This window comes from Notolabrus celidotus, chromosome 11, assembly GCF_009762535.1.
Source record: "Notolabrus celidotus isolate fNotCel1 chromosome 11, fNotCel1.pri, whole genome shotgun sequence".
Lineage (NCBI taxonomy): Eukaryota > Metazoa > Chordata > Actinopteri > Labriformes > Labridae > Notolabrus > Notolabrus celidotus.
Window position 1 is genome coordinate 12,599,622 of NC_048282.1, and position 25,558 is coordinate 12,625,179.

A 25,558-nucleotide genomic window follows, 5' to 3' on the forward strand; every position below is an offset into this window, starting at 1 on the left:
TTAAATTGGCGCTCAAACTTTGCAATTTTATGTTGGTAAGAACAACAGTACTTTGTGATGGTTTTAAAGGGATAGTTTCCCTTTCTTTTTGTTTTACTTCTCTCACACATGACACACACCTGATCCTCCGCTTGCAGCTGCAGGTTCACATGTGTTGCATCAAAATAACAATAAAAAAGCACGGCCCCCAACTCAAATGGAGTGTAACAAGGTATGAGATGACAAACAGAGGAGGTATTCACAGTGCATGTGCGAAATCAAGTTCCTGAAACTATCTGCGTCTGAAATCATCAGACGTGCAGAATTTATGTTAGGACAGGTTTTATGGAGACGCTGTGATCTAAGATTACGTCCCCTGGGCTCAGCAATTCAGGAACAAAACGGGACACTCTGACAGCAGTGGGACTTTAATTACATTAAAATATAAAACACATGAAGCTGATAATACACTCTCTGCAGATCTCTGCATGTAGAGAGCTTTACAGACTTTGGTCACACAGTGTCTCAAACGGACAGACAGCAGCTTCATTAAGGCACTACAGTCACAACTCATCCATCAGGAGGACACACTCACCCCTGAGCTGGACTTCAATAACACCCTGATTTTTTTGATGATCACCCAGTCCTTCTGACCCGCTGTCACCTGGATCTTCAGACATGAAGAGGCAGAGTTTAACTTTTTATCCACCTCCTGCATCTCAAACCTCCCAGTCTCTACCATCCCCAAAGACTGGAACTCCTTACACGTCTTCTCCTGTAAGTCTGTGGAGACCACCTCGCAGCCCACCTCGACCTGAGCCGACTCCAGCAGGTCTTTGCCTCCTGACCCGGTTTCTATAAAAATCCCCGTCACCACTACGGGCTGCATGAACACCACGGTCAAGTGATTCCCTTTCACCGGGGAGCGTGCCCAGAAGATTCCCTCCCCGGCCTCCCATGCCAGCCGGGGGAAGTTTTTCTGGTACGTGGACATGTCGGTGAAAACCTCGGCGGGAGGATTGTTGTAGAGACTCTCCTCAAAGTCTTTGTCCTTCAGCTTGTTGTACATCCCCTGGAAGGAGGAGAACGTCCCCATGTGCTGGAAGAGAGACGGTTTGAACAGGATCTGCTCTTTCTGAGTCAGCAGCGTCCTGAAGTGAGACATCAGCCAATCACAGGGCATTTCCTGGTAGAAGAGGAAGAGGAAGCGAGCCAGGAGAGGAAGGTGAGCTGATTTGTAGAGTTTCCCGATGAAACCGAGGTTGGAGAACTCAAGCATCGCCCAGGTTGTCGCCTTCCCTTCCTGCTCCTCCACTCGCCTCTTGATGGTGCTCAGGAAGTTCTTGGCGGAAGAGATGTCGTCCTCCAGCTGGATGTAGTATCGGCCCAGACCGGCACTGTAATGCATGAGGAAGGAGTAGTCCAGGTTCTGTTTGGAGCGGAAAGACACCCTATCTGGAGCATCGTTGTAGTTCCTCTTAAGACCTGCAGGAGGAGAAGAGAGCCCTGTGTCAGAACCACAGAATCAGCAGAGCAAGATGATGTGATTCTGTACACCTGAGAGGTCGTGAAGCCTTTCAAAATCAAGTCATGGATATAAATCAGTCCAAATATGATAAAACGCTGCTTCTTTTAGTTTCAGGTTCTTTATCTAACCTAATGTTGGTACTCTAAGTTTGTGTTGGTCTCTGTAAACCTCAAGCACTTCACAAGTCTAATAAATGCGTGTGAGGTAAAAGTGTGTCAGGAGGGAGTGATTTGAGAAAAGCCCAACAAGATAACATAGCTGTGGAGGAATCAGGACACCTGTAGGATGAAGTCTACCTGTTAGAGGAGGATACCAGTCCTGGCTTACATGCAGGACCAGCAGCTGGCCCTGATCCAGCTCAGAGTGGAACTCAGCCCTGATCTCCTTCACCGTACTGACCCTCCAGCTCACATCGAAGTCTGCCAGCAGCAGCACCACCACCATGGAGGAGCGCTCCTCAGGAGACGACTGGGAGAACAGAGACTGCAGCGTGGGGAGCAGGTAGCTGCCCTTCTGCCTCTTTATGGATGATATCCCAACGGACAAATACCCTGAAACATGACGGATAAATGTGTTTTAATATCATTAAAACAGATCAGTCCTGTACACAAAGAGAGTTACATCACAAATAAAAACCCTCTGCTCTCATGAACTCCAAAGAGTTTACAGAAAACGTCAGGAGAGTCCGCATCTGAAACCCTCATCCCTCTTAGCGTGCAGTGTCTCTGTAGGACGTGACAGGACAGTCTCTGTGTGATGTTTAAAGATATCAAAGATGGCGGTGAAGCAGAGTCAGACTCTAACAGTGTTTGTCTTTCTATCATTGCTGCATGTGATTTGGACATATTCACAGAATTACTTTTTACTGCACGCAGATCAGGTGGGAGATATTTACTGCAAAACTTCTAATAAAAGCGTCTTCTCATGTTTGAACAGACTGTGAAAAGCTTCAGGGACAGACCTCCTGAAATGTTAGAAATGTTTAGAGCAAGGACAGAGTGTGACTGACTCTGCTTAGGGGTCGGTGCTCCAGCCAGCAGCTGATAAGACACATTCAGAGCCAGGAAGTCCCCCTGCTCCACCCATGAGTCCTTACTGACCAGCCGCTCAGCCTCCCAGGTCAACTCCTGAGGAGGAGGCTCCACCAACTTCCTCGGGCCCTGAAACACAAACACAAGAGTTTACTCCTTCACCGTGAAACATCACTCTGATGCTGCTTCAGTGAAAAGGAAGAGAGGTGAAACATCAGAGGTTCAGGTGATGACTTAAATCTGTTTGTGTGGTATACCATTTCTTGTTAGTGTTTGGGTGCATGTGTGTGTGTGTGTGTGTGTGTGTGTGTGTGTGTGTGTGTGTGTGTGTGTGTGTGTGTGTGTGTGTGTGTGTGTGTGTGTGTGTGTGTATCTACTTACAGTGGTGAGGAAGTCTGAGCGGTTGATGAAATAAAATCCACCGACGAGAAGCAGCACAGCTAAAACAACATTCTTCTTTGAACGTCGTAGCATTTCCTGTCACACACACACACACACACACACACACACACACACACACACACACACACAGTGTGTAACTCAGTCAGCATATCAGTAAATAATTCAGCAAACTGTTAATGAATGTTTCAGAGGCTCGGACAGGTTGATGGACATTTGCACGCACACACACCTCTACACACACACCTCTACACACACCTACACACACACACACACCTACACACACCTACACACACACACACACACACACACACACACACACACACACCTACACACACACAAACACACACACACACAGGTGCTGTGAAGTGTGTCGTGGCAGAGAGTTCCAGGAAGTGATATTTCCTTTGCAGTGATGATCGTTCCCTTCTTCACCTGCTTTATTGTTTTGCACCTTCATCACCTTGGTGTACTCTTGAGCGAACAGATCAAACATGTATCTGTTTCCATTTCCTGTTGAAATTCTCACAACAACAGATTCGTTTTTATTGAAGTCAAAAGCAACAAAATTTGGCGTAGCAGCCCTCCACACAGAGCAGAGGAAACATATCTGCTCATCTTAATCTGATGCAGCATCTCGTTTCAAACGGTCGGTACATAGACATCAAAGCAAAAAGTTTTGTAATCCTAAAAAAGAGGAACACTGAGGTTAATGGTCAACAGGTTGTTCCCTCTTTGCAGAGTAAAGTCACAACAGCTCTAATCTGAGCTACTCTGTCACACAGTCCCTATTGTTCCCCAACCCAGAGGACAGAGGGGCAGAGAAAGCCACGGGGGTCATCAAGTGGGCAGTGGGCACCTCCCTGTTTTGTTAAGTTAGGCTCAAAAGGGGTCTGTAGAAAAACAACATGATGGCTGAGTCGAAAAGATGACAAATGTGCTTTTATTTACAAAAAAACGAGAGCAAAACGAAGGAAACACAGAATCTGAATGCACCTGTCTCATTTTGAGCCACCCTTGCACTGACTCAAGGGTCATTGGTAAACTAACTGCTAGCCCCTCCTTCTAGACCAACCACCTGTTGAGATCAATTAACTTCACTTTACCACAATAAATCAAAACAACAGTTCTTTTTAGCTGAACAAGTATACTGCATCACGTTACTGACCATTTCAACAAAAAATATCTTCCATAAATAAACCAGTTTATGAGTGAAGGGGCATAACACCTGACAAGATTCAACATCAGCACACCTGAGCATGCTCTCCCCTCCCCGTATGAAAGTAATCTTTACCCTGAGCTCTGCTTCAAACCCTGAAGCTGTAAAGCAGCAGAGCAGCACGATCGGTGAGATGAAAATCAATAAACAATTTGATTAATCAAGCAATGGATCGATGGGTCTTCTTTTTACCATAAGTTGTAAATTGAGATTATTTATTGCAGAGCATGAACCCACCACAATAAAAAATATGTGCGTATGAGCAGGTGTGAGTGCTTTCCCATGTGTTGTCCTCAGTCAGTGACAACATCTTTGTCACATACCCAAACCCTGCCTCCCCCCCGCCGAGTTAGAGTCTGTGCTGCACTTCTCCCTACTCCCCCGTTTATATGAGGGAGGGGAGGAGAGAGGAGAGGAAAAAACTAATGGAAAAAACACAAATCAGTGTGTCATGTTTGTTTGGGGTCATGTTCAGTAAAAGAGTTCTCCGGACAGTCAGTGTCTGTGTTGTAGACTGTCTAGTGTTACGCCTGTCAGTCTATAAGCTTGAGAGGGAGGCAGGTGTGTGCTTAGTGCAGGATTGTTGTTTTGGTGTTGGCCTTAGTTTAATCATTTAATATAACTGCCTTAGACAGCATCAGTCTGGCATCCAGCACCTCTGCTAGGAATATGGGAGTCCTATTTCATCAGGATTTGTCCTTCAACTCCCACATTCAGCAAATTTCAAGTTAAGCCTTTTTTCACATATGTTATATCTGAAAAATGAGACACATTCTGTCTCAGAGGAATGCAGAAAAACTATTCCATGCATTTGTTACCTCCAGGTTACTGTAATTCCTGTTTATCAGGCTGCCCTAATAAGTCTCTCAAAACTCTTCAGCTGGTCCAAAACGCTGCAGCTTGAGTACTGACTAGAACTAGAAAGAAAGAGAAATCTCTCCAGTGTTAGCTTCTCTACACTGGCTCCCTATAAAATCTAGACTAAAATTTAAAATCCTTCTTCTGACCTACAAAGCTCTTATTGGTCAGACACCTCCGTATCTTTAAAAGCTCATAGTGAAGGTGCAGTGTTTAGTCTTTAAATGTCCATTGTGTAGTATTTAAAGGTACAGTGTGTAGTATTTGAAGGTACAGTGTGTAGTATTTGAAGGTACAGTGTGTAGTATTTACAGTTTTTTACGATTGCTTAACACGATTTTGAAAACAGTGCCCATTTTGTCAAAACACTACACACAATTCACACAACCACATACACAAGTAGCAGAACACCTCAGATCCTTTTCAAAATGAAACACTCTTGTAAAAACTATACACTAATTTATCAAAACCATATTTTGTTACCATGTGAAACACACATGTTTCATATGACTTTATTCTGTTTGAACCAGTTACACACTGTTGCTAACCTAAAACACCTTTAGCTATTCTACTTCTCAGTGATAAGAGTACTGCAAGTGAAGTACACAAAGAAAGTGCAAATATACAATCAATTCACCAAACATTACCCAAGAACAATGCTGCAGACTGATCTAAATATAATTTATTTATCTCTATAAATCTAAATCAGTCAACATGTCAAACATGTCCCAGTTTTCATGCTATTACAGTAGTGTGCGTAACACTGTAAGCTCAGCAAATATCAGACAAACATCAAACACTGGATCCAGCACAGGTTACAATTACAGTAAAAAGAAGAGAAGAAATCTGAAAATTCAGTACAGAAAATACTACACATTACAGTTTTTTTCGACTGCATAAATGTAACCGGTGGGATCTGCGTTTCACACTAAAATCAAAAGTATTACACAATTATCAAAACCTTACACTCAAGGAGCAAAACATCGTCCCAGTTCTGCACCACTATAGGTCCAATGTCAGCCTCACACTTTTTGTAAAACACTAAACACACTTGTATACATTAGACACAGAAGTATATCATGATGTCACTTCCTTCAATTCCAAAGCACTGACTGTCACATCACCACACCTATGAGCCAATTGGTTAAATACAGCCATCAAGTTTGCAAACACATGATTGCTTTATTGTAGACACACCAATCAGGTTTAAGCACTATGAAAATGCAGCAATGGCTGTGTTTAATCAATACTTCTGTGTCTAATATATACAAGTGTGTTCAGTGTTTTACAAATCACTGTGTGTATTGTTTTGCAAAAAGTGTGAGGCTGACATTGTGCGTATAGTGGTGCAGATTTGGGACGATGTTTTGCTCCTTGAGTATAAGGTTTTGATAATTGTGTATTACTTTTGATTTTAGTGTTTATGCAGTCAAAAAAGACAGTAAGGTACAGTGTGTAGTAGGAAGTGACTGCTGCTGTATGGAGCTCTGAAAGAGTAAAATAATAAACAAAGAGCTGCAATGTTAAGTTGATTAAGTTTAAGTTGGTTATAAGCTAACCTACTGTAAATTACTTTTTTGATGACGGATCATTTTAATACACTTTGGTGCAAAAGTTTCTGGTTTTAGATTTTCAAATGTTTGGGTATGTTTCTTTTCTTTAAGCTTTTGGTTGGAAAAATTTGATCAAATCAAAGATTTTATGACTTTTACTTACACTACAAGAGTGTAGATTTTTGTTAACATATTAAAGTTGAATTTGTGATGCTCTGCAGGTCTGTGTGTGCAGGGTGTGTATGTGTGTGTGAGAGTGTTTGTAGGGGGAAAGGAGAGGCCGCTGTGTGTGAATAGTCAGGGGTAGTTTCTGGAAGGAAGGTCCTGCAGGTTATTTTTAGCTCAGACTGTGAGCTGTTTACTGTCACAGGTCAGACTGTCATTATAGTCATACTGTCATGTCTGAATGTCCAAACCACCTGTACACACACACACACACACACACACACACACACACACACACACACACACACACACACACACACACACACACACACACAAACACACACACACACACAGTCTTTGTTTAGTCAACATGTCTTTGAGCTGCTCTCACTCTTATCTCTCATATCTACAATCAGTATCTAGTTGGTGTCCTCAATCTGAGCTCTCAGGAGCTGCATACCTCACCCCACACCGCTCACACCTGGATGACAGTACAGGTGGACCAGCTTGTTAAATACATAAATCCTACATGACTAATACACCCGTTAAGGGATGAATCTCATCATGTAGTTTGGTTCTTGGTTTATTTGTATAGAATTATCTTTATGTAGACTGCACGGTGTTAAGTTAAATTACGTAGCCTAATTTATACAATTTATTCTTTCTCATACTGTGTATATTTTTTTAATAACCTGGTGCAATTTTATCTGTGCAATAACTTACATCACTATCTATTCATCAGATAGAAGTGTACATAGTGTATATATATCTGTAATATTTGCCATATTTTATTTTATTCTATTTTTATTTTATCATTAGGCCCTACTATTATTATTATATTTTTAACTATGTAAGTACACTGTTGTATTCCCCTGTTCCGGGTTGTAAGATGCTGCAACAAAAGAATTTCCCCAAATGGGGAATCCAATAGGCTAAAGTATATCTTAAATAAAGTATATCTTAAATATGAACACCGCAAATTATGACACATGACATGCTGTCAGTGTATTAACAGAGGGGTTCAATCTGAATAAATCTCGCTGTTTCATTTTAATCCACATTATGTCACATTATATGAGACTCTCCAGGTTACAGACTCAGGACGGTTGTTGCTGTACCCTCGGTTATTGAAGAGAGATTACAGAAATGTTAAAATTAATTTGTTAAGCTTTCATCTTTCAGCTCCAAACAATGCGAGAATAAGAATAAAGTGATGCAAAGTGTGAGATAAGAACTTAACAACAATATGTATTTATCAGAGTACTTTCTGTGGTTCCCCTCCCCGGTCCTCTTACCTCCTTCAGCCGGTGATTCTGCTCCTGTCGACAACTGACGCTCCGTCGGTCAGCTGGCTCTGCTCCGGGATGTCAGGGACTTATAAGGACCGGAAACTCCGAGGGATCACCAGAGAGGAAGCGATCACTGTCCAGTTCAACGTGCTGATCATTATACCGAGAACAGTTTCCTCATTCTCCCCGATCTTCTGCTACTTCGCTGTATGTCTGCGCGCGCGCGTGTGTGCGGGAGTGTGTAGGCTATGTGTGTGTGTGTGTGTATGTGTGTGTGTATGTGAGTGAGAGCGTCCCTTTTCCTCTCTCTTCCTCAAGTGTGAGTGAGAGGAGCATCAGGTGCCCCGGCTTTATATGGACCAGGTGTGTCGTCACAGAGCAGACTGACACACACACACGCACGCACGCACACGCACGCACATGCACACACACACACACACACACACACACACACACACACAGTCACTGTCCTGCATGCAGTGAATAGGCACTCACACTCTGCAGGATGATATAGGCAGATAATCTTTTTTTTACCTTCCCACATTTCCGTAATGTACCGTATAGACTGTTAAAGCTCTTGTGAGGATTTTGTGAAGGTACTAAAATGAATCCTATCACCTATATAACTTTTTTTACTTCCTGTTTCAGCTGCTTCCTGGTCTGAGTGATTGTGACACAACTTTTTGGTATTGTTCGATGGAAAACATTCCTTACACTTGATGTGACTCAGGTTGAGATGATGAAATATTTAATGAGAACAAGATCACATGTAGAGGAAGGATCAATCGAAAGATGAGACTTACCTCTTCATCCACAGGGGTCGCCATAACTGATGAGTAGTGAAAGTAGAGGAGTAAATAAACATTATTACATGAGTTTATTAAATGAGGACTTTCTTAATCTTATAGGATATAAGAATCTTCTTCTTCTTTTAAACATCCAGCTGAATTCGTCAGGACGGCTCTCACCGTTATCTGACAAAACTAGGATGGGAAAAGGAACCAGGTGGGTCTTATGTCGCATCTTTTATAAAGAGGAAAAAAGAGGGAAATCCTCTCCATTCCTCTGAAAAGGAGCATGAACATCTCCTGACTGTTATAGTCAGACACAGAGGAGCCTCTCAGCTGCTCACACATCATCATTAAAAAAAACATCCATTAAAGCTTTAATCTCAGATATCCTGCAGCTCTGCAGCCTCAGACACGTTGAGCTGCTTCCTCAATCAGTTTGTCTTCTATTATCGCTCCGTCCTCCACACTGCCCCCATCAGTTCAAACCCTCACCTCGCTTTAATTACTCTTTAATAGACTTCATCCTGACGACTTAACCTGAGTCCTATTAAAGTTTGTTTCTGAGTGTGGGGAGATTACAGATGTGTAAAGTCTGCTTTCTCAGCTTTATTTCAGAAACTGTGAAAGAGGGAAGTGCACCTAACTCTCGTTTGCATACCTTCTCTGTATTTCCATGTTGTCATAGAATATTGTCTATACTATCAAGCCTCCTCTGTCCTCTTAAGGTTTTTGCGATCCTGATATTCAAACTTTGAACCCTGAGGTCTGCGGTGGACAGTAAAGAATCTCTGGTGCTCAAACATGTTGTTGTTCTGATATGAATCCCTGAAACCTGCTGCTGATGTTTCCTGCAGACAGACTTTCAGGGTGACAGTACTTTGCAAAAGGAGGGTCACATTAGCCAGAGCATTTTATTGGAGGAGCTTTGATACATGTATGATCAGTGAGCATGTTAGCTTGAACAACGAGTCACATGATGAGTTTGTGTGTGTTTGTGTGTGTGTTTGTGTGTGTGTGTGTGTGTGTGTGTGTGTGTGTGTGTGAGAGTGTGTGAGAGTGTGTGTGTGTGTGTGTGTGTGTGTGTGTGTGTGTGTGTGTGTGTGTGTGTGTGTGTGTGTGTGTGTGTTACTCTCGCTCTGAGGACAGTGTGTGTAGCACAGAGGTGAGGATAGACACAAACCCTCTCAGAGCATATTCGTCTCTGGGCTGCTGATAAAGAGTCACTTTCACCTCCTCCTCCTCTTCGTCTTTCCTGTTCGACTCTCTGCGTCTAGCACCGTCACCTGTTGCTTCATCTGTACCCCTCCCGTCCTCCTCCTCCTCCCCTCCCTCCACCGTCACCTCTCTGTCCTTCCCGGTGTACAGCAGCTCCCCAAGTATGAGCGTGCTGCGTGGTGTGTTTCCAGAGTGCATGTGCTGAGTATGTGTGTACAGGTAGACCCTCCAGGGGAGCGTGTGTGGAGGCGTGAAGGCTAACGTTTGGATGTTGAGCAGCTGCATTGCGGCCTGAAGACTCTGAGGTGAGCAGTGAGGAACTGCAGGACATCGGACATGTTCCACCAAACAAGTAAACTCCTCCTCTTCCTTCTCAGCGTCACCAGAACCTGGACACACATCAAAAAGACAGAGAAGCTTAAGTCTTACTCAGAACGAGCACTTCAGCTCTGTCACTGAGTGAATGAAGTCCAGGCTGCTGATTTCACTTTGCTTTTACAGTCTGTGTCCTCTCCTCTCTGTCACTCTTTCTCTCTGGAGGAGACAGCTTTCAGAATAAAAGAATCTCTATCTATTGAATTACCTCGCTCTGCATGCACAGCTTGTCCCTGCAGCCACAGACGTTCAAATTGCTCCGGACCGAGAGCCGGGGAGGGGGACAGGCTGAGGGGGGGCAGCACGTCAGCAGAGGAGTCTGTGCACCGACCCACATCATCTGAGTCTGAGAGGAAGAAGGAGACAGAGAGAGGAGGCAGCAGCAGAATAGTGGACAGAGTGGAGGAGGGTGAGGATGAATTTGGGGAGACAAGAAGTTTGGATGAGTGCCAGAGGAGGCGATCTGTGATTAAAATGGTCCTGCAGTCGTATAAATAAAGGACCTTAACCTTGGGAGAGAGAAAAAACATCTTCAGTCTGAAAAACTTTACAGAAGTTCGACCCCGAGGGAGAACACAGGAAGCTCTCTGAGAGAGATCCCAGCAGACATGAGGGAGTACAGTCCTCTCTCCTTACTGCACACAACAGTCTGTTACACTCTCTAAAGTTACAGATTAAAATACGATGAAGATCTTTTAAGAAAGGTTTAATAAAGTAGTCAACACTGAGTTAAAGTTGAATAAACATGTTAACAAGAACATCACGCAGAAGCACAACACACATCTCTTGATATAAAATGTTTGCAGGAAACCAGTTCAACCAGTGCTTCCACTTTGACCAAATTATAAACCTCTTCATTTTTACCTGATTAAAGAATGAGTGTCCTTTTTTTAAACCTCAATGTAAAACACAATAAATAAAACTTCTCTAATCCTGACAGATCAATCATCAAAAACTCCTCTACCTCTTCCCCTCTTCCCCTCTGACCCTGAACACAGGGCTTCATTAGTTATGCAGCAACAAACAACAGTCACTGACTCACTATCATTCCTGTAGGTGTGGACTGCTTGGGGAAGAGAAAAAACAGGTTATAGAAACTAGAAATACCTGCAGCTCCTTTAGAAGCCTGAGTATTCGTTCAATTCATTCACTTTTCCCTTAGATCCATCCTTTTCATGTTCTGTTAAAGCAGACTGTATGAAACCTGATCGACCTGACACCAAGCTTTAACCTGCTGAGCAGAGACAAACAGCTTAGTGTTCACTGAGCATCCATCAACCATCAAACAACATCACACACTGTGAGAATAACTGCACCACGTCCCCTCACAAAAACATCTCATGTAGTAAGAGTCTGCAGATGGAATTCCGTCGTGAACTTCTCTGAAACAGTCACAAAGAAAAATTCCAAGAATGGAGCTAAACATCTCACATGACGGGGAATCCAGTGCCTGTCCATCTGTCTCTACTGAGTCTCAGCTTCACTGTATCTAACAACACATACTGATTTCAGCTGAAATCAGACATATATAAGACAGCAGGTATCGGATAAGTTTAGTAGATATCCTGACTTGATCTTTTCAAGCCGAAGGAGCTGTTGTTGTTGTTGTTGTTGTTTTAACTGCTCATCCGTGATCTATTTCTTAAAGACTAGAGTCTCATTTGCAGAGAAAGAGATGGACAGAAACACAGAATTATGTTCCCCCGCTATGTTAATGTTATGACACGATATGATAAGATACAATGTACTTTATTGTCCCCGTAAGGAAATTTGTCTTTGACATCAGTGCTGCACATGTTACCTGCTCCTTCAAAAATCACCACAATGACAAAAGAACACATAAATAAATAAGAAAAAAAATAATAATTAAAGCCGCAAGCGGCGATGAACGGGCCCTCGCACACCTGCAGCCGCCGCCTACGTGAGCCACTGCCACATGTAAACCACCGCCTGATATTTGCCACCACATGATGTGAAAGCAAGATCTGAGATTATATACTGCCTTAGGTGGTGCAAATGTTCCAAGTTTTTGGCAGATTGCCAAGAAAACCTCCAAACTTGACAGTGTGCCACGCCCACAATTTTAGTCTGAACAGAATTCCTTTAATAATTTTTAATCGTCAATACTGAATTGGAGAAACCCCCTAAGAGGAGCTCTCAAAAGTATGCACCCTTGTTTGGGCGTCATTCTTCATATTCAAAACTGTATGTGCGTTTGATGCACAGCCTGAACGCCTGCCACGCCCCCAATTTTAGTCTGAACGGAATGCCTTTAATGATTTTGAATCGTCAATGTGTCTACTATAGGTTGCCATTGGTTTGGACTGAATCGGAGAAAAACCCTAGGAGGAGTTAGCAAAAGTATGCACCCTTATTTGGACGCCATTTTAAATTATCAGAGCTAGGTGGCGCCCTTCCTGTTGAGTTTCAGATATGGGTGCAGGAGGCTTTTTTGTGCGTCCTAATTCCATGAATATGCGTATTAATTTTCAAGCAAGTAGCTCAAAATAAGCTCTATGGGGAGGCGTTTTTGAAAACTTTAGGGGGCGCTAGTGAGCACATTTTTGAGAATTTTTGCACAAGACCTATAAATTAGTAAATATTTTACCGGGCCTGATGAGTGTGCAAATATATCTGCGCTTTCATGCATGTTCAGGGCTCCAAAAATGAGTTTGAAGTGGCGTAACAAATAAAAATAAAAATCCTTAGGGTTTCAATAGGGCCTTCGCCGCCACTGCCCGTCAGTGCTCGGGCCCTAACAATAATAAACAATAAATAGTCCACATGCATACAACACACAGCATAATATCAAAGAGAGAGCACCCTAACACTGTCCCAACCCTAACAGGCTATTCACTATTTAAAATTTTAATAGAGATCGGGAGGAGTTTTTAAAACGATTCAATTTACACTTGAGACTCTGTACCTTCTTCCAGACGGTAAAAGTTCATACTCAGAGTAAAGAATGTGTAACGGGTCTACAAGTATTCTCTGAGCCTGCCCAAGAACACACTGCTCATAAATTGCCAGTATGGAAGGGTTGCCAGTCTTCCCTATGACCTTCATTGCAGTCTGCACCAGGCGAGAGAGTTTGGTTTTGAGCTGAACAGAGAGGTTACCATACCATGCTGTCATCCCATACCTAATAATACTCTCCTGTTATATCCCAAACCTGCTCTAAGGAATCTTCACATCACAGTTCAGAGAAAGGTTTGAACTCTACACTCACCTGGATGAAGCTCCTCCACCTGGCTGCAGCTCAGAGTGTCAGAGAGGTCAGTGTTGGGCTTTGAAAGGTCAAAGGTCACATGTTCAGGACTTCCTCTGCTGGGGGACTCTGTCTCCACGGTGACCTGCTTTAGAGGCTCCAGAGTGTTGAAGCTGGATGCCCATTGGCTGATGGGCTCTGCAGGGCGGCCAATCAGAACGCCCAGGGAGGGATCTGACCTCCGACCCTGCAGCACCTTACGAGTCTCTTCAATCCCACAATGCAACAGGCGGTAGTAAAGGAGAGCCTGGTCACGCACACACATGTCCGTCTCCTCCTCTGTGAAAAAAAACAAGAGTCAAAGTCTATCTGACACACACACACACACACACACACACACACACACACACACACACACACACACACACACACACACACACACACACACACACACACACACACACACACACACACACACACAAACGCACCTATGCAGTAGTGCAGCAGTCGTCCCAGCATGTCCTGCGTCTCTGCAGGTCGGCACAGAAATAGCCTCATGGCGGTTGTCAGCAGTTCCATCTTCACCCCCACAGACGCCTCACTCCTCACGCCGTCGATGAACACCTCCAACGTGTAGGGGGCGCTACAGACCCGCTCCCCGTACACACCCAGCAGCCAGAGTAAGGCCTGCCTGCCCTGATGGAGGAGGAGAGGGTTAGACCTGAGGCTGATAGTTTGTCTCTGTTATTCTGATCATCTTTAAACTGATCCAGAAGCTTCCACTGAAAATGTTCATCAGAGATTTAAAGGTGACATATCATGCAAATTGGACTTTTTAATGGTTCTCTACCTGAAATATGTTTCCCTGGCATGTCTACAAACCCCCCGAGAATTAAAAAAATCCATTCTGCCCCTGTTCTGATTTCTACACCTTTCTGTAAATGTGTGTGAAACGAGCCGTTTCAGACTTCCGTGTTTTTGTTACGTAACAACAATATCCGGTCTGTCACGGAGTCAGAGCTCAGAGCTTGTTCAGCCCATAGACTGTATAAAATACAACTCAACTCCTCCTCCGTTTTTCATTCCCTGCACACGTGTGCTAACAAGGAGCTTAGGAAGGAGGCATACTAGTTGTAGGCTGTCTTAATAAACACAAAGGTCGGTTTTACTCCCCACGTCTGCAGATTTGAAGATCTAGTGGATGATTTATATTTTTCATGGAAAAGTGCTAGCACTAATTAGCATAACCACATAGCTACATGTTCATAGCTGTAGCTGTAGCTGTGTACCAAGACACACTGACAACTAAAACAACAAGAAACACTAAATCTGTGACCAATCCTTCATAAAAGGTCCTGCTGCCTTTCTGGCAAAGGTCGGTTTTACTCCCCACATCTGCAGATTTGAAGATCTAGTGGATGATTTTTATTTATCATGGATAAGTGCTAGCGCTAGTTAGCATAGCCACATAGTTACATGTTCGTAGCTGTGTACCAAGACACACGTCTACATACTGATAAATAAAACAACAAGTAACACTAAATCTATGACCAATCGTTCAGAAAGGTCCTGCTGCAGGCGCCTCTCCGTCAGGATCAGATTCTGGATCAGATTCAGAGGGTTGAAGTAATGCGATCTCTGAGCAGCCGTGTATATTCAGCCAATATGTAAACATTAGATCAACGTGACGGAGAGCCGAGGGCACATCCACTTCCTGAGGGGGCATGGTCAGAGGGAAAACAGAGTGTTCTGAGGAGGGTTGAAGAAGAGGGCTTTTCAGGCATGCCAAAATCTGATTTCAAAGTGTTTTTTTGAGCATAAACTTTAAAGACATGTTTTGGGGACCTCTTAGACCAATATATATTGATGAAAAAAGCGTGATATGTCACCTTTAACACTCTCAGCTGGACATAACGGAAACGTCTGCTATTCTACAACATGCTGAGAGCTTCATGTGGTGGACTGATGAATATATCAAGTCATACTTTTCTTGATCTTGGGAGACATAAAGCATAACTCACTTTAAGAAATGAACCGAGGTTTTCACATGAAGAGAGCTCACATGATAACAAAACTAGACTCAAGAACATTTTCTTTTAATTAAATTAAAAACTAAACTTTAAAAAACTAAAACTAAGTAAACAAAACAAAGGAGCAAATATATTTTCATCTGTATGACTGAAGAAAAATGATGTAATGGGATCCTTCATGTGGATGTTTTTGGTTTTTCATTTTTTGAATTTGAGCATGTTTTAAATATTTCAAGTTTTTCTTACTCAACAATTTAACCTTTATCAGATGTAACTTTAGTAAAAACATCAGAGTGAAGAATAAGTCATCATGTTTTCAGTTTGGTTTGTACGACGGCGTATTAGGGCCATTATAAAAAATAAAAAAAGGAAAGTAAATTTTCGAGTTTATAAAGTCGCAAATCTATTAGAAATCAAACTCGAAATTTTCGAGAAAAAAACAAAAAATTTCTGAGATTATAAAGTCGTAGATTTTCGAGAAAATACTTTAAAAAATCGAGTTTTTAAAGAAACGCCTGCAGAGACAATAACAAGTCATATTTTTGTAAATAATGAATCCACGAAGCCCAAAATATGAGCTGACAGCAGGTTGTGGCTCTACAAAACATCTGACACTAACTTTATGGGTGGATGCATAATTCGGCAATACTGATTTGTCTGCCGAAAGATGCATCCACCTATTATTCAGCTTAAGAGACAGAGTTTTGACTATGAGCAGTGCGCGTTCCCGCGAGGTGCATGCAATTCTCGGCGTGCAGGCGTTTCTAGGCACAACACCTGCAATGTCTTTTCAAAGTCCTGATGCTTATAATAATGTGACGATTCTGGGCTAGAATCAGAAGTATCTCCTTATTGCTGAGTCCAAGTAAGAAGTACAATTTGATGAGGCTGTCAAGTATGTCCATGATGCAGTGAAATGGCCAAAAGGTTTAAAATACATTATTGTTGATATAATTGAACACGTAATTGTAAGGAGCTAAATAATTATTTAATATGTACAAAGGTATTGATATATTTCTTCTTTTATCTTGTTTTAGCTCTTACGGTGTGTTCACTATGTTCATGGATATGGAAGGAACGATTCTAAATAAAACTATGTGAACCATCAGTTGGAGAGTAAGCTCATCATTCGACCGGGGATGCTACAGTGAATATATTTATGACCTGCTGCAGGGAGCAGCCTCAGTGACTGAAGCAGTTGTGATGAATGCAGCCTCAGACAGGCAACAGGTGTTCGGAGGAGTCACATTATGCATCTCATTTGTGTCTCTCTCCTCAGAGGAGTCATGTTACCAGAGGTGGAGTTCACCTGGATTTACTACAGTCACATGGTGTGCAGGTGTGAAAACACAGATTTACAGAGGATGTGTAAAGGTGTGGTAAATATAAGCCTGTTTGTAACTTCTAACTGTTTATTAGAAACAAAATGAAGGAAGAAGTCTGTTATTGCTAAAAACACAGTCTGGTCACTGTGTCACAAACTCACACTGTGGGTCTGTGTTTGTGTTCATACAAATCAAATGTGAACTGAGCCATCAACAAACAGTGAAACCACCTCAGATTGTTCAAACTGACACCGGCTTCTCTGAGAGCAAATGACAAAACACAGAGAGGAAACCTCTGCTGTTTGATGACCTGAGCTGTGAGCTTGTGTTAAAGCTTCGGCTCATCTCTGAGATCACACTTCCTCTTCAAGACCTTCAATGTAAACACTCTCCTCTCTCCTGCATGATCTGATATTTTACCTAGGATTCTTTTTCGGGAGCATTTTGAGTACACATGCTGAAGTTTCTAACATTCTCTGCTACCGCTAACTATTCCTGTAAACTTTACATTGAATGAACATCAAGTTTAACCCACAGAGGACGAAGAGGTCTCAGTTATTCTCAAAAAGAGACAGTGTAGTCCTCATTTAAGAGTAAATATACCGTGTAAATATTCTGCACCGAGAGAGGACTTTGTCTTCATCTCTTTGAAATCTGTCACCACATGAAGTCTCGTTTTTTACTCTGACGTGCTGTCAGTGTGTGTGTGTGTGTGTGTGTGTTTGTGTGTGTGTGTGTGTGTGTGTGTGTGTGTGTGTGTGTGTGTGTGTATGTGTGTGTGTGTGTGTGTCTGACTGACCTGGCTGTCCTGCAGTGTGTCCTCACAGCCCTCCAGAGCCACACACACAGTGTCGCTGCACTGAGGACACACCCACACCAGGTCACGCATCGTCTGCACCACGGCTGAGGGAGGAGGAGGAGAAGGAGGAGGGACAGGGGGAGCAAACACAGAGGGATGTTATGGAAAAAGTCTTCATGGAAGAAAAACAGGTGCCAACAGCAACATGTCACTTTGTGCTAAAAAGACACAAACACACTAAACAAACACAGACTGACCGTAGCATCCACATTCAGACTCAATATTCAGACTTCTCTCCAGATTTCAGATCATATTTCAAATCTTGTCAAACCAGCTCCTAGTAAACATGTGTTTATATTTTGTGGGCTGCAAGTCTAAACACAAACATGCACAGACAAAGAGATACAAGTTCAAAGATCATCAGGCAGCCTGTCAGAGTTTTCAAAAACAGACGACAGAATGGGATGTCTTTAGATGCAGAAGGTGGGAGTGTCTCCAGAGTCTCAGAGCTAAAACAGAGGAGGAGCTTTAAGTAAGCAGGAGATTCTAGTCTTCTAGTGAAGACCCTAAAACCACGTATCTGTGTTGTGTGTAGAAACCTGTAGATGTTTACCTGAGGTGATATGGTCCTGTTTGAGTCCGAGCAGTCCCGTTAGGATCTCCAGACATTTGTCGCTGTAGCTTCGCCCAATCCGACCTGCACGGCCACACAGGAAACCCAGAATCACAGAGATATGAGAGACACATTTCACAGCAGAGACTCTTCTAATCCACTCCAAGGTCTGACTCACAAACATATTGCTCTGATGATATCCAAGCTCAAACATGGTCATAAAGTTCTGCAGCACTGAGTAGTCTGCTCTTGTTTTGTGTATATATATATATTTTCCAGTCATGTAGAGGTGGAACTGTCGTGACCACTGAATAGTGCGTGACAGCCCTCATCCATTGGCAACGCTGTTTGTGAGTTAGGCATTTTTGGTGAGGTTTATTTGCAGAGTAAGGGAACAATTTGACCAAAATGACTTTATAACAGCTCATTTAAATATGTACATGCAGCTCTGGGAGCCATAAATGGCTACCATCAGGGATGGTAACGTGGACTGTCTCTAAAAGAAACTGTGGGAATCACAATTGGCTAATTTAATTTAATTTATTTTGCACACTCAATTGATTTTGATACGGGCTGATGGGGTAGGTGGTTTTTTGTTTTGTTTTGCTTGTGTGTGTGTGTGTGTATGCTGGATGAATCTTTGTCTATGTTCTTGACTGTTTATGTATGTAATGGAAAACAAAAATGTCAATAAACATATTGTGAAAAAAAAAATATGCACATGCAGCACAGAGCTGATATTCCTCTGCAGCACACTTTGTGGACACAAAGGCTTGTTATGTGTTATCACAGGGACCAGGATCCACATTTAGCTCCATGGAAACTTAATGACTCCAAACTCTCTTAAAGCTCATGACCTTTGGACTCTTAACATTCTGATTGGCTGACCTGCTCTTACAGCATTAATTTTTATCTCCATTATTTTATAACCAAAACACAACTTCTGTTTTTGTTTAAAGTGATCAGCTGATCAGAGCAGCAACAGAGAAACGGGAAGCCAGAACTAGGTTCAGTCTCTAATGGTCAAATACACTGAGTACTGGATCGCACAGGAAGCAAGCTGTGGTTTACAGTGTCTCTGTTTGTTTATGTTGTCTGTATATCTTATATATCCATTAGCTAGTCCCACACATAATGACTTGTACAAACGTCTTTAAAATGCAACAGAGCACAGGACTGAAGCTGGCGGAAGGAACCTTTAAGATCACTGAGAAAGAGTTCCTGGGACTAAAAGTTACAGGAATTCAACACTCAAAGTCTTACCCTCCTCATACCACCTACAGATACTTAGTGATTCCTTTAGTACTCTTAAAACTTACATCTTTGTGTAAATTCAATGTTTTCCTTCTGATCCTCTCGTTACTGTTCAACCTGAAGGGAAATGGCGACCTCTGAATAACAGGGAGAGGAAGTGGGAGGTTGTGCTCCTGTGATCTGGACAATAGAAGCGTGTTTACCAATTGCAGAGATTGCAGCCTGGGCGGTATCAGTGTTGACATCAGTGCAGTATCCTTTCAACTCGTCCAGCAACATGACAACATTCTCATCATTCACCAGCTCCACCAGCACCTGGACACAAAACACAGAGTATCATACAGTTACTGCACACACAGAGTACCACACAGTGACTGCACAGGTGAGACTCTGTGGACATCATGTCAGAAGTGAGGTACTGATTTGCTCTGCTCTGTGAAGAGACCATGCATGACTTTCTCCGTTTTCTCTAAATGTTATTCAGAGTCTCAAAACCCATCCATCCAGTGCTTTCCAAACCTCTCAGAGTTCTTACAGCAGTGTGTGAGTCACTAAATCAGGAAAGCTCCCGGCTCTGTTTGCACATCAGCTGAGTGGAGTTGGTCATTGTATTTTAATGCTATTGTCCTGAGAGCTGCGGAACAGGAACCTGTAAGCCTCTTTTACATCTCATCCATTAACAGTGTGTCTGATGTCATGAGGGGAAGTTGTATTGGCCCTCTTTGCATATATAGATTCAGAGTTGATGTCTGCAGGTTTCACTCTTTCAGTTGTATTGTATGTTGCTCTTCCATCTGTCTCAGCCTCATGAGGCGATCAGGGTCTGGGGACATTCCTTTCTATAAACAGGATCTGCCGACTCTGTAAACAACCAGTGCCAGGAAAAGACCTGAACAGACTGAGAGCACATGATGGATTCTGGATCAGCCCAGCTACGCAGTTCACCCTGCAACCAAAATGTCCTTCTAAGGACTTCTGTGAATTCTGTGTGTGTGTGTGTGTGTGTGTGTGTGTGTGTGTGTGTGTGTGTGTGTGTGTGTGTGTGTGTGTGTGTGTGTGTGTGTGTGAATGGGATTGTGACTCCAGTAAATAAGTCTCAGGCTCAGAGCGAGTGTCTGACTCACCTGCATCTTCCTTTGCTTGATGTAGGCCGGCTCAGCGTAGCCGCAGAAGAACCTTTTGTAGTGCGCCCCCATGAGGCCAGGAAGAGAACACAACAGGAGCTGCAGGAGGAGTGAGAGCTGTGATTATTTTCAAACTGCAGAACACATCAAAAAACTAAACACAAACACACACACACACACACACACACACACACATGCAAATTAAATCCATATGATAATATTGAATAAATATGATAAATGATAGCAGAAATTATTTCCAGACACAGAAGATAAGTCAATAAAAGATACACAGGCTTAATCTCAACCACTGAATATAAAAATGATTTAATACAGTATTTCAGGGCTGAGTGATAAAGTTTATCGTTTTATTCTCCTTTTGATTCTTCTAGGTCTGCAGTTACACCAAACATGTCTTGGAGTTTGAAAAGTAATGAAAGAAGTTCATCAAAATGAGGGTGTAAAGTTTCTGTTAAATGTTCCTTTAAACGCAGAGTCAAATAAAATACAGACCTAGTCCGGCTGAAATATCCTTTAAGACATGGATTAAATATAAATGCGGTCCAATAACAGGCCTTATAATAAAAGAGTGCTTTTAAGTGACAGCCTGCAAACACACAGAGTCATATATGAGTAATAAAACCTCACACCTGTTAGCTCCTCACCTGACTCTCACACTTACCTGTATGTGGCAGAGGGCGGCGAAACTCATCTCTCTGGACGCGCTGCCACAGGCAGCCAGCAGGGGTCCACGTACTCGCTCCAGAGCTGCCTGACTGACGGCAGGGAGGCCTGAGCAGAGGTGGAGGAACAGGCTGAGGGTGGCGGCCATGACAGGTGGGTGAGGGCTGACCAGGGAGGCATCCAGCAGGGACAGGATGTCGAAGAGCTCGTCCTCTGATTGAGGTTTGTACCGCTGCAGGACTCTGAGGACTTCACACTGACCCCACACGTCACACTCCTTCAGCCTGAGAGGAGAAGAGACACGCTGACTTAAACCAGGAGGAGGAGATGAACCTGTAAAAGATCTGCTGATCCTCCGATACCTGTTCACGCTGTCAGGACGCACACACACCACAGCACTGTGCTGTCTGTTATGTAGCTCATTTATTTATTCATACACACAGTGAAGAGTGCTGGAGGAGCTTACTCTGAAGACTGTTACAGAACACTCCTCAAAGACTTTGTTGTTAGTTTGTAAAGACTCATGTGCAGGCTATGGCAGGAAGCAGGAGGTTTGGAGCCCACAGACAGTCTCTGATCTCTCTGAAGGTTTCCTGGTAACACCGACAGAGAAAATCCATCAGAGAGAACTGAGAGGCTAATGGAAGAGCTGATTGGATTAAGTGTCTGCAGACAAATGGATGACGGTCAGAGAAACAGAGAAAGAGGACGAGAGAAAGAGGAAGAGAGAAAGAGAGGCTGAGTGCTGCAGATCAAAGCTCCAGTTACAAACAAAAGGAATAAAAAAACACAGACTCTTCTTCATCTGTGTGACCTCTCAGAGGTTCTTCAGTAAACAGAGCTTTAATAAACACAAAGCTCATACCGCTCTGACATTCAGTGAAATGGTTTATGGTAGTAGTAGCCTCACCTGTTGAGGAGGTGGTGTGTGATGGGTTTGTTGATAGCCACTCCTCCCTCCTCCTTCAGGATCTCCTCCAGAGCTCGGAGGCAGTTCACCATCACCACGGGGTCGGGGTCCCTCAGCAGGCTGTACAGCTCGTTCACCACGGATGCATCTGAGACAGATCAACACAGTGACAACACACAACAACTTAGCTTTGGTTAATTCAATTATTTATAAATCTAAGAAAACAGCAGGATCCACACAGATTAATGAGAGGACAAGTTCAAGTTTGTGTCACCAACAGGACCTGCACATACACTCTACATAGAAACACACACACAGCTGAGTCTACTCTATCCCTCACTCTTCTCAGTCCAACAGTAATCTTTCAGTCTCTTCAGACTGAGTGAACTTCTAACAGGTGGAGCTGTGTGAAAAAGAAGGAAGAGGAGAGAGAAGCAGAAACAGACTGTACCGATCTCTGAGTCCGGTTGGAGGTTGTGCAGCTTGGCCCAGCCGAGGACAGCTACTCGTTTCACACACGCTGCTCTGTCTCTGAGCCCGGCCGTCAGAGGCTGCTCCACGTACTCCGCCAAAGAGGGTAACCTGAGACACAGACATGTAAACTTGTTAGTCAAACACTCAGGAGCAGATGTGACGGTTTGCTCAGGACTAAAGTGAGCAGGACATCACCTGAGGTTGGTCATGTTCCTCAGGGCCAGGCTGCGCACCATGGGGTTGGGATCCTGACAGTCCTTCCTCAGCGTGTTGATGACGAGCAGAGACAGCTCTGGGTTCAGAGCAGCGTAGGAACACAGGAAGACGTAGACCAGTTTTTTCTGAACTATGTCGACAGTGGCACACGCTTTGACCATCTCACTGAACAGACCTGACACATCGATACCCTGAGACATCGACCTGAGATGGAGGGAAGGAGAACAGGGAGAGCGAGGTAAAGAGAGAGTAGAGCTTCCAGGATGTAAAGGGGAAACACAATCAGAAATTTGCATATCAGGAGTACTGTCTGGTGTTCCCAGGTGAGCACTCTGTGCTGTTTGTCATTAATGAGGATCTCTTCAAGCTTTGTATTTACAGAAAAAAAGTCTGCTGCAGGCATGCTTAAACTGAGATTTAAGTTATAGTAATGAAAATATCTCTACATATGAGGAGAGGGAGAAAACATTGATACAGTAATACATCGCCATCCTGACTTATCAAAGTCACTAATCCATCCTTGTATTGTTATTATTATTATTGTTGCATATATTCCGTTCTTAACCTTAGGATTGTGGGGTGGGTTTGGAGTTGGGGCTGGGGTTGGGATTAAGATGGGGGGGGTCTTTTTATTTATTTATATATATATATATATCTTTCTTTCCCAACGGTGCTGCTGCTGACATCAATTCCGCCTTTCTTTAATCAGATATTTTGATATATCATTATTTAATTGTCTTGCTGTATTAAATGTTTGTATTGGGATATTGATGCTACTGTTTAAACTTTACAGTGTATCAGGTATAGTAATGTGTGCTACCCTGCAACCCCCAGCCTGTTACACATACATTGTTCTATCTTTCATTAAACATATGCAACCTGTAAAAAGGAATTCACATTTACATACAGCATTAAAAACTTGGGGTTCAATCTGAGCTCAGGGTGCGTGATCATTTTGGGACATTATGGCTATTACTAACAGCACAGCTGAAGGGACAGCTCGTGGTTGACATACAGCCAAGGGCCAGAGGTGAAACCAGGGCCACTTATTTGAGGAGATGCAGTAGCATAAATGATCAATTCTGTGATACTGATTAAAACCAGTAATTTTCTTATCCTAATCTAACCCGTACGCATCACAACCTGTTGAATTGTATCAGCAATCCCAATTGTCGCAGTTCTAATTGAGACAAATTAGACGTCACGCGGGTTGTAGTTTAATATATTTAATAGAGGAGCAGGGATGTGGGGCCCCAGTAAATGTTAAACTGTGAACCCCAGCCGGATGACACCGGCCTGATGGACTACTACAGCCTATCTGTCACCTGTGTCTCTCACCTGATGACTTTCAGGATGGTGTTTCTGTAGCGCAGCGGGTCGGACTGGACATTTGGGTTGGACAGAGCTCTCCGCAGCTCCCGCACCGCGTCCTCACCGCCCAGGTACGGCATGACGCACTGACACAGACCGCACGGAGTCCGCACAGAGACTGCACGCTAACAAAGCAGAAAAATACAGTGATAATTCTTAATTTAAATACATGCTTGAAAATTAGACAGAAACAGAGAAGTGAACAACGAGTTTCGAAGCAGTGTGGTGAAAAATATGACCGCAGAGGAGAAAGGGAAGCCTTCTGATGTTCAAATGTATCGAATATGGACGTTTTATTAATCACATATCCAATGTCTTTAAATCGAAAACATCTGTTAATTGTATCAAATATTCAATACAGATAAATTACCGTTAAACACTCAAATGAAGGATTTCAGCAGACCGCTGTAATATGACAGGACTGTTTACATCTCACTCGCTTCCGGGTTTCTTCTTCGACGGTTAGTTTTGTACTTTGTGTTGTGCTGCCATCTGCTGGTGAAGAGAGAAATTACAAAATAGGCACTAAATTCACTCAGAATATGACTCAGATTTTCATGATTCAAGATTCAAGATTCAAGAATGAAAGCTTTATTGCCAAGTGAGCTCGCGCACACAAGGAGTTTGACGTGGGGAATGGAACACTGGTACTTAACAGCAGGACAGTAAGGGCAATAATATATAAACCTAAACACAAATCAAAAAGTTCTAAATAAAAATAATATCTGTACAAAGAAAGGTATAGAAGTACTTTTAAAGACATTAAATAGATTAATATGATAATAAGATATGTTATGAATATATGAATGATTTAAAATATTGCACATGGCTATGAGGTATTGCACTGAAAATCAAAGTATTGCACATGTATGTGATTAGTCACAGGAATCTTTAGTTGTTTACAGTGTGATTGTTCATGAGGGATACGGCCTGAGGGATGAAGCTGCTCCAGTGCCGGTATGTTCTGGTGCTCAGAGTTCTGAAGCGCCAGGTCAAAGAGGTGGTGACCTGGGTGAGATGGGTCTTACAGTATTTTGCCAGAGTGAAACAAACATATTCATATTTCTAATTCAACTTGTCTATTTTTTCATGAATAATTGGTTTTAATCAACTGAAATGAATTTATAAATAATTTATAATTTATTCAAAAC

General features: G+C 42.8%; 2 protein-coding genes across 2 annotated transcripts; both read right to left on the reverse strand.

Annotated features, from left to right (window-relative positions):
* Positions 1-391: 391 nt before the first annotated feature.
* On the reverse strand, positions 392-8,350 carry LOC117820981 (alpha-1,3-mannosyl-glycoprotein 4-beta-N-acetylglucosaminyltransferase C-like). Its single transcript, XM_034694948.1, has 5 exons — positions 8,028-8,350; positions 2,920-3,015; positions 2,517-2,667; positions 1,804-2,058; positions 392-1,464 (listed from the first exon to the last, which is right to left on the reverse strand). The coding sequence occupies exons 2-5, from the start codon at positions 3,010-3,012 to the stop codon at positions 557-559; spliced, it is 1,407 nt and encodes a 468-aa protein (XP_034550839.1). The 5' UTR covers positions 3,013-3,015; positions 8,028-8,350; the 3' UTR covers positions 392-556.
* Positions 8,351-9,704: 1,354 nt separating this feature from the next.
* Positions 9,705-24,882, reverse strand: ap4b1 (adaptor related protein complex 4 subunit beta 1). The gene is made up of 14 exons (XM_034696629.1): positions 24,778-24,882; positions 24,375-24,532; positions 23,016-23,240; positions 22,798-22,928; positions 22,347-22,494; positions 21,435-21,720; positions 20,756-20,854; positions 19,835-19,946; positions 18,378-18,461; positions 17,765-17,868; positions 14,099-14,306; positions 13,632-13,949; positions 10,611-10,748; positions 9,705-10,416 (listed from the first exon to the last, which is right to left on the reverse strand). Exons 2-14 carry the CDS (start codon positions 24,485-24,487, stop codon positions 9,938-9,940), a joined length of 2,445 nt encoding a protein of 814 aa, XP_034552520.1. The 5' UTR covers positions 24,488-24,532; positions 24,778-24,882; the 3' UTR covers positions 9,705-9,937.
* Between the last annotated feature and the right edge of the window lie 676 nt (positions 24,883-25,558).

Coding starts and splice junctions, on each gene's coding strand:
- LOC117820981 (XM_034694948.1), bottom strand. CDS start 3,012: ATGCTACGACGTTCAAAGAAGAATGTTGTTTTAGCTGTGCTGCTTCTC. Junction 2,668..2,919: donor GCTCAGACTTCCTCACCACT/GTAAGTAGATAC, acceptor TTTGTGTTTCAG/GGCCCGAGGAAGTTGGTGGA. Junction 1,465..1,803: donor CTGGTATCCTCCTCTAACAG/GTAGACTTCATC, acceptor CTCCTCCTGCAG/GTCTTAAGAGGAACTACAAC.
- ap4b1 (XM_034696629.1), bottom strand. CDS start 24,487: ATGCCGTACCTGGGCGGTGAGGACGCGGTGCGGGAGCTGCGGAGAGCT. Junction 23,241..24,374: donor ACCATCCTGAAAGTCATCAG/GTGAGAGACACA, acceptor CCTCCATCTCAG/GTCGATGTCTCAGGGTATCG. Junction 13,950..14,098: donor ACTGCTGCACTACTGCATAG/GTGCGTTTGTGT, acceptor TTTTTTTCACAG/AGGAGGAGACGGACATGTGT.